Source organism: Malurus melanocephalus, unplaced genomic scaffold, assembly GCF_030028575.1.
Source record: "Malurus melanocephalus ecotype Western Australia unplaced genomic scaffold, MMel_1.1 scaffold_389, whole genome shotgun sequence".
In the NCBI taxonomy this organism is placed as follows: Eukaryota; Metazoa; Chordata; class Aves; order Passeriformes; family Maluridae; genus Malurus; species Malurus melanocephalus.
The window spans coordinates 132,767-141,612 of record NW_026623621.1 but is presented as its reverse complement, the minus strand read 5'-3'; the positions used below and the strand labels follow the sequence as shown (position 1 = coordinate 141,612).

General features: G+C 47.0%; 1 protein-coding gene across 1 annotated transcript in view; it reads left to right on the top strand.

Annotated features, from left to right (window-relative positions):
• Positions 1 to 8,846, top strand: part of ATOH8 (atonal bHLH transcription factor 8) — a gene marked incomplete at its 5' end in the record, with an annotated part of 22,885 nt that overhangs the window by 10,571 nt on the left and 3,468 nt on the right. Inside the window, one exon of the mRNA XM_057379124.1 lies at positions 3,470 to 3,661. Within this exon, the coding sequence (XP_057235107.1) occupies positions 3,470 to 3,661 (192 nt within the window). The remainder of the gene's footprint in view (positions 1 to 3,469; positions 3,662 to 8,846) is intronic.

Here is an 8,846-nt window from a genome sequence, read left to right as displayed (position 1 = left end):
GAGGAAAAGAGACATTAGCCTGTCTTCTTGTGTTGTAACTGGACAGCGTCTGTGCATCAGCCTCAAGGATTTCATGGTCTATTTTCCTTCCACTCGGTTTAACTTCCTTCTTGCTCTAATTCTGAAATTACTCCCACATTTCACCGAATCCTTCCATTTTAGTTTCCATCTTGCTTTGTTCTTTCCTGATGCCGTTTGATCTGGGGTCTCYGCTGTTTTTTGTTGCATCGGAGGCGAAAGAGAGTTGGGTGTTTCTGCTGCCTGAAGCTCTTGCTTTCAGAATAACTCAGCTCATTGCATCTGGGGACCAGGTACCGAAGGCAAGGACATTGCTGGGTGCATAATGATGGCAAAAAAAAGTGAAGGCAGGGATTTAGAGAGAGGTTTTGTCAGACAAAAAGGGGCTCTTAGATCATCTGAAATGTCCCTGCTCACTGTCAGGGAGAGTTTGGACCAGGTGACCTTTAAAGGATCCTCCCAACCCAAATTATTCTGTGATTCCTTGTATTTTCTGGGGTATCAGTAGTAGATGCTGTGTATAAAAATAAGGCCATTTTAAGCTTGTTGGCTGGTTTCTGGGCAGGCTGGGTACTGATGGCACCTTAGCTCTATCATACCCCCATTCCTGTATTCAGTTTTGGGTCCCTCTCTACAAAAATAACATTGAGGTGTTGGAGGATGTCCAGAGAAGGGCAACAGATGTGGGGAGGGGTCTGGAGCACAAATCTGATGAGAAGCTGAGGGAGCTGGGGGGCTSAGCCTGAGAAAAGGGGGCTCAGGGGGAAACTTCTCATTCTCTACAGCTCCTGATGGGACGGTGTAGCTAGGTAGAGGTTGATCTCTTCTCCCGAGTAAAAAGTGATAGGACAAAAGGAAATGGCCTCAAGTTGTGCCAGGTGAGGTTTAGATTGGATATTAGAAAAATGTCTTTGCTGAAAGGGTGGTCCAACATTGGAACAGGCTGCCCAGGGAAGTGGTGGAGTCACTACCCCTGGAAATGTTCAGAAAATGTGCAGATGGGGTGCTTGGGGACATGGTTTAGTGGTGGCCTTGGGGCAATGGTTGGAGTTCGTGTCCTCWGGGTGTTTTCCAGCCTAAAGAATTCTGTGTACAAGGCATGGCCCATAGGGTCAGCAGCTCTGAAATCCTTGTGCTCATGGATAAGAGTGATCCGGGCCATTAGTTTGGATTTTCACAAGCACTGTGGTAGAGGTCTTCCCTAGGAAAGAAAAAACTGAGCAGCTTGAATGGGAGCATGAATTGGTGATCAGTGTGCAGGGAATGGTGGGGAGGGAAAAAGGGCCAATTCCTGCAGGGAGGGACATCACAGGAGGGCAAACCAGGGTCAGACTCTGAGCTTAGCTCTGCTTTGAACAGAGAATTTCAGGTCCCACCACCTGAAGCTGTGACTTTGTGCGCTGTGTTGGACCTTGTAACTGAGGGATTAGGTAATGATATGGCAGGTGGAATAAATACCACACAGATAAAGTGATGCATGTGGAAAAAAACCATACTGGAGTGCACATATGAAGTGATAGACCCTGAGTTGACCATTATCTCAGAGAATGGGGACYTCAGAGTTTCTGTAGATGATTCAAGGGAAGCCTCAGGTCAGTGTTTGGCAGCAGTCACACATCAAATCATGAGTTAGGAAGAAAGAAATATTRAACAAAACAGAGAACATAAGCATCTGTTAGATATATGCACCCACAAACGTGGGTTGTTCTGATCATCTCGGCTCCAAAGGGACTGGGAAAGATTCAGGAAAGAGCAGCAAGGGTCATCARAGATACAGAATGGCTTCCACAGAACTGTCTGCTGGGGAGGATTAATCTTTTTCTTTTGGAAAAGAGGCTGAAGAGATCGTAGTGAACTAAAAACATATGTCACAGAGGAGGTGAATAAAAATCTGATGTCCTCTCTTCTGATACAGGAGCTGGGGTACCTCGAGGGAAGACAGTAGGAGCCAAGTTCAAAACAGGCAGAAAGAGAAAAATATTGTATAGATTGGGGAGAACACTTTGCAAAGGTTCAGAAAGGAAGAAAGGATGTTGTGGGTGCTCAAAATCAACAGGGGTTCACCTTACCAGACCAAATTCATGGAAGGAAAAGATCTATCATGGGTTTCTAAATACAGGGATGGCACATCTAGCTGAAGTCATGGAAGTGATGGTAGTTGGAGCCTTGGCAGAACACTGCAGAAATCCTGTATATGCTCTGTTCTGCTCCTCCCTTGGCATCTGTGCGTGGCTGCTGTGGGGTTTGTGGAGGGGCTAAACCCATCTTAACCTTCTGTAAAGTCAGGGACAGCATTCCAGGGGTGATCCCGTCTTTGTGTCGCTGAGGAGGAGAGAGAAGCTGAGGCRTGAGCATGGCAAGAGGCACTAAAACATCTCCAGCCCTAAGCTGAGTGTGACACCCTAGAGGGGTGTGGAGGATGGAGATTGGTACAGAGGCAGGTGGCAGAGGAACACTGAGMCATTCCAGTGATTGATGTACTATAAAACTTAGACTGACAGGTGGTCAGACAACCTGAGGGGCTCAGAGGGATTTCAGACAAACAAACAGCTTCAGTTCCCTGTAAGCAGCAGACTCTTGTGCATTAAAAGCTGAGTGACGTTCAGCAATTTTGCAAACTAGGAAATGGGGTCCCAAACTTGGACCTCTCTTTAAGCTGGGCATATTAAAGTTTTTTGCCTAAAATCGAGTGTGGATGTCGTGATTTGCTAAATCACGATTGAAAAGCAACCCATCCCTGTGCAGCAGGAGCCATACACTGCTCAGTTATTGAGACACACTCTGTTTAGCTTGAATTGTTGTAAAGTTTCACATTACAGTAGAAATCTTTACAGAAGTAATAAATTGCATAAGACACTTCCAGCTCCCTGAAACAGGCTCTGGTTTGGTCTCTTTTGGGGGCGAGGTGTGTAAGCAAGTAGGAATATCTGCCTGCGGGTCTTGCTCCTCAACATCGTGTTTTTGCATGAGCTAAAAGTCACAATTTATATTGTTTGAAAACCACCAAGTTGTGATATAGTCACCCATCCTCCTTATTGCCATATTCTGCAAGGCCTGTGATGACGTGGGAGCTACTTGTGGGGAGTAAGTGACTCCAGACGAGTTACTGGGAGGCATGGGGCTGCAGGTTTCTGAGAAACAGGGCCTCCAGGAGGTGAACTGAGCAGCAGGCAGATGTCCCAGGCTGTATCCTGCCATCACATTTTAAGCAGAACTGCCCCGCTGAAATCAAGAGGCTTCGTGCTGCTTTCATCCCCATGGAGATCAGCGGGGGAGTTCTTCTTAAAAACCTGTTGGGACCATATGGCATTTTATCACTAGAGTTTCTATTTATGTTAAAACTGCTAAGAAAATAACTCACAGTTGTTTTTTTTTGTCATGCTTCAAGCAAGGTATTTTGTTTATCTGGCCTAATTTTTAATTATTTCTTTTTCCCTGTTACCCTTTCTAGGTTCCCTGCTATTCTTATGGTCAAAAGTTGTCCAAACTGGCCATCTTGAGAATAGCTTGTAACTATATCCTTTCCCTGGCCAGACTAGCAGACCTGGATTACAGCGCTGACCACAGTAACATGAGCTTCTCTGAATGCGTGGAGCAGTGCACTAGGACCTTACAAGCAGAAGGAAGATCTAAAAAAAGGAAGGTATGTTACAGCCTCTCCCCCACCTCACCCCCTAAATAATGGTAAAAGTTACAAAAGGGAGGGGAAAAAAGGRRAAAAAAATAGTTTCCAAAGTAGTTTTCTTCCTTTCTGAACCTTGTGAAATTTTCCTGATTTTTTTATCCTTTGAGTTTTTCTTTCTCTCTTTTTCTCCTCCATCCATCTGATCCTGTAATAACCACATTCCTCCCTAATCAAAAGCTTTTCTCTCCTCCCCATCCTCCGCCAGGCTCTTCCCCTTGTTAGTCGCCCATCGTGTGTTTCAACACGAGCGTGATCCTATTGAGAGTCATCTTGGGACTGTTACTTGTTAAACCAAACCAACCTTGAGTCGCCTTTTGGAGCCTGTAAAACACTGTCGCCCGCCTGTGTTTTCTGTTTTGTTTAATCTAACACTTATCTCTGAGAAAAATCACCCGACAACAAAAAAAAAAGGTAGCTAATGGAGACATTGTATGTATAAACACATTAGTAAGATGTATGACCTGAAGGACATGTGGGTATCTTGAGGAAACAACGTTAAATCTAATTATGCCTTGCATTCCTTTAGGTTACTTAACACTGAACCAATTAGGTGAAATCATCGTCAAGCGGCGGGAGGAGGAAGCAGAGCGTTCTGCCAGTTTTCCTCTCAGAGAGTGACATGGGTGAATTAAAGGAGTGATTGATGTCTTTGTTCGGGCTTTTATGACAAAAAGAGTTTTGTAAACTTGAATTGAACTTCCCCCTGCTCTCTGAGCTTGCTTGTCAGGCGGGATAATAAATCAGCAGGATTTTAATGGATGAATGGGCAGCTAAGCTGGGGAGCAGGCTCCTTCCCCGGTGTTGTTAAGATCAGCCTCCGATTCGGGCAGGTTTCCTCACTTTTCCTCCTCTTCAGCCCAACAAATCATCCTGCAGCAATTCAGTTTATAAATAAACACAATAGCACACTCCCTGTTGCTTCCTCTGGCTGTCACGAGCTGTATTTATGCCACCGGAGCRGCAGTGCCAGGCAGGGACGTGGCACCGCTCGCCCACAGCTGACRGCACCGCCTGGGACTGGGAGGCACAGCCCAAAATTGGGGTGGGCTGTGGGGTCTGTAGTTTCCAGGGACACTGAAGTGGTGCTGCCAACCCTAGGGTCAGAACTRGTTGCTGGGTGTCCTCTCCAAGTTAAGATGTGGGAGAAAAAAAGCATCGTTTGTGAGTCTTCAGCAGGTTGCTGGTTGGGTCTTGGGTGTCCTCCCCAGGACTAGAAGGGGGAGAAGAAGGGGATGCGCATCCTTTGGGAGGCTTCAGCAGGTTTCTAGCTAGGTCTTGAGTCCCCTACTAAAGTCAAAATGAAGTGAAAGAGAAGAATGAGCATTTTTCGTGGGGCTTCAGCACATTTCTGGGCTGTTGTTCAGGCTTTGGGTGCTCAGTGAGCTGAGACCCATTGTYTTGGTGTATGTAAACCAATGCAGGGCTTAAAGACAGAAAGCAAAGAGCCAGGTTTTAAATGGCTCCAAATCCCAGGGTGTTCACATCTGAGGGTTAGGGTTGGGCCCATCCTTAATWGAGAAAATAAATGAAGAATTAAAAGCCTTCCATTTAGGGTGTTTGCTCTCTAAAGTTCTCTCCAGAGCAGATACATGGAGAAAAGCCCCGAGCCCATCAGGAGTGCATGAGCAGTGAAATTCTCACAGGGCAACTCCTGCCTCCCAACAGGCACCCCCATCCTGCAGAAACAGGAGAAGATCTGCCTTTCCTCCCTGTTCTTGAAGGACACCCACCCTAACCTTTCTCCAAAAGCCCTCTCTGAAGAGAAAGCCAGGCTTTCTACCTGAGGTGGAGTCTTAATCCCCACTCTGCCTTGTTTATCATGCTGGAAATTAAGGCACAAGCATTTCTGCTGCGAGTTTAGGGCAGCCCCAGAGCACTCAGATTCCCTTGTGGATGACAAGTATAATTTCATTTCCAGCAGTGTTCGCTCAGGTGATGGCAAGAGCACCTTCAGCTGCTGATGAAGCCAAAACCAGCAGGTACCACTAAGTAATTTTGGTAATTCCCAGTATGTGGGAGCAGGGATGCAAAGCCTGGGTTGGGAGAACTCTTCTTGCTGTCTCACTTTCTGCTTGAGCCAAGCAAATCAGGAGCACGAGGGAGGAAAAGGCTGCTGTCAGAGGGAAATTACAGATCCGGGATGGCTGTGCAGGATGATCCAAGCTCTGGATGTCAGGTGGTGTGAAGGGATGTCTCTCCTGGGGGGTCTCACATGGGCGGCTGGATGAGGATACAATGGCTTGGCCCAAAATCGCCGCGCCCTCATTAATGTTGAAATCGGCACGTTTTTGTGAGCTCTGTGTGTTTTTAATCAGGTCTCTGAAACCACTGCTCACTGAGCAGTTCCTCTGAATTATCGTCTTTGGGGTGGTTGTTGTTTTGTTACATTTTTTTTTTTAGTTTCCTTTTATATTCTCTCTTAAAAAAATCACAGCAATCCTGAGCGCAGACCTCCGCTCCCTGAGCTCCACGTTAGATCCACAACACCCCTTATCTCCTGTCATCTCCATTTTATTGTGTCTGCCTCTCTCACAGCTCTCTGGTTGTGATATGCTGTGGCACCGTGAGCTTTTCACACAAAAAAGTAGCTGGTTGGAGTTTGTTTTGGCAGGCAGGGACTCCAGATGTTGCATTTGCTGGATTGTGCATTGCCTTTTGCTTTGTTTTTGGGGGCGAATTATTCTGCGTCCCTGATGTTAGGTTGTTGTTCAGATTTTGCTGTTGCAATAGGAAATTTACTGAGTGGTTTTTTACCCCCCCCCCTTTCTAGTCCCATTTTGTTAATTAGAAAAGTTGGCTTTAGCCTTTCAAAGTTAGCTAGGAAACAAAAATCCCCTTCTCTGTCCTARCTGCAGTTATAAGGTGATTTTAGTTCTTGCAGTTGAGAATTGACCGAGGGTGTTTGGTGATGGGAGATCTCATTTATAAGCAACAAAGGAGGCTTCAGATGCCTTTTCTTAAAAAAGAAGAAAAAAAAAGCTGACTGTGGGGGGAGGGGGGTGGTGAATTCTGATGATAGTTTTCATTCTTTGAAGCCGCCTCTTGCTTGGTTATACAAATGATCTGGACTAAGCCCTGCCCTTAACCATGCACCCAGGAGTTGCACCACATTGGAGATCTGGGTTGTGATACCCTCAGCAGAGCCCTAAATCTGCTGGGGTCACACTGATATCCTGGAAAAAGTGGGGGAACTGCCTTCAGCTCCAGTCAGGAGCTTTCTCCAGTGCACAGAGGATGCAACAGCAAAATGAAAGGGAGTCCAAGTTTCCTTGCCCCCAGTGAATGCTGTTTCATCGTGGCACATGATTGTCAGAGGCTAGAGGTTGTCTGAAAGTCTCACATGGATTCTGTAGTGTTTGGGGCCCAGCTTGCTGGTCCCACAGTCTTTTTCCAGCCTTTCCCCGCACAGGGAATGAATTCTCGTGCCCTGCAGTAAGGCAGTGTTGGGCTCAGGGCTAAGATAGGGCTGTAGTGTGGATGGCTGGGGGCTCTCCCCAGAGATTGGCATTTGTGGGGGCGCAGAGCTGTACATCACAGCCCCCCAGAACCCCCAGCCCTACAGGGCAGCAAACCCCACAGCAAACCAGCACAGCCACRGCCCATTGCTCTACACAGAGCAGGATCCAACCGCACGCAAACACCCTGCACAGCACCCCAAACCCCAAACACCCACAGCAAGGTTCCCTTTCTTTCCCTTCCCCTGCCCTCCTTGCCTTTGCTCAGCCCCCGTGCTATGCAGCAGCATCGCCACAGCCACGGCAGCTCAGCCGGAGCGGGGATGGATGGGTGAGGCATTTTTTTTTCTCTCTCTCTGCTCCATCCTCCCCCCTTGCCGGCTCTTCTGGCAGTCGCAGACTCCAGATGTTCGGAGCGCGAGCTGGGAAGTCCTGCTGGCGCCACTTGGGGCAGAGGGCAGGGGAAAGGCACGCGAGCTGGAACCCGGAGTACTCAGTCACTGCAGGACTTGGCGCATTCCCCAGCTCGCTGCTGGCACATTCCCCAGCTCTCTCCTGGCCATCTGTTCCAAAAAAACACTTTCAGAACCTCATCATCACTCAGGATACAACACTGCGAGCAGCTGTTAGCGAGGCAGAAGGAAAAAAAAAAAAAAAGAAACACACACACACACACACATTTAAAAAAAAAAAAATCGAAACCATGCGAAAGGTCTCTTTGTGAGAGAGGAAACTGGGTTATGAATAACAGGCGAGCAGTTGGAGCTCAATAAAAGTTTTCGGCTGGAATTTAGTTTCTTGTTTTTGTGACTGTGTGTGGATGAGCACAGACGCAAGGAATTAAAAATTAAAAATACGCTTTACTTGTATCTTTTCCCAGATAATTAAATAATATAGAAGCATATATAGAATTAAAAGCTTCTCTGTTTGTTGCAGCCTGCTGCACTTAAAGGGCTGATATTATGCATGTAATTATTGCATTTTATAAAATGGTTATTGTGGTGTYGTGCCATGCCTTGATACCCCCTCATTGCTACTTTGCTAAAAGCAGAGCTCCTGCTGTAGGTAACACTTATTCCCACTGAACAAATTAAAAGGAGGGTATTCTGCAGGCATTTTTACTTGCAGGAGTGAACAAGTTCAGGGTTTGTATTATAAAAGAGAAATGGTAGTGGCAGGCTTGATTTGTACAGCACTGAAGCCATTTGCTTGGAGCATATTTTTTTGATAACACTGTATCATGACTCGTGATTTATTTAGACAAAGCCCTGAGATAAAGCCACAGCTCCCACCCCCTGGTTTGTACAGATGATCCTGGCTGCAGGGTCTTGCTGTTATTGATCATCTGATATTGATTATCAGAACCATACAGAGCCAGCACAGTAAAACCTTGATGATCTGCATGGCATTTCTTCCTCGTGGCTTCCCATCCTGTGTGGAGAGGAAGGGGGGTCTCATAATGAGATTCGACCTCCCTTTCCCTGCAGTTTGACTTAGCAGAGGTTCCTCTTTAAAAATAGCTTCATTTCCCTGCTAGGACTTGCCGGCGAGAGCGGGCAGCCAGCCAGTCTGCTTCCCCACGGCCGCCAGCTCCGCGGGCTCCGGGGAGGAGCTGGACCACAGCAGAGCAGCAGCGTGCTCTGAGCCTGTCCGTGTGTCCATCTGCCATGGGACAGCATCCCTGGGGG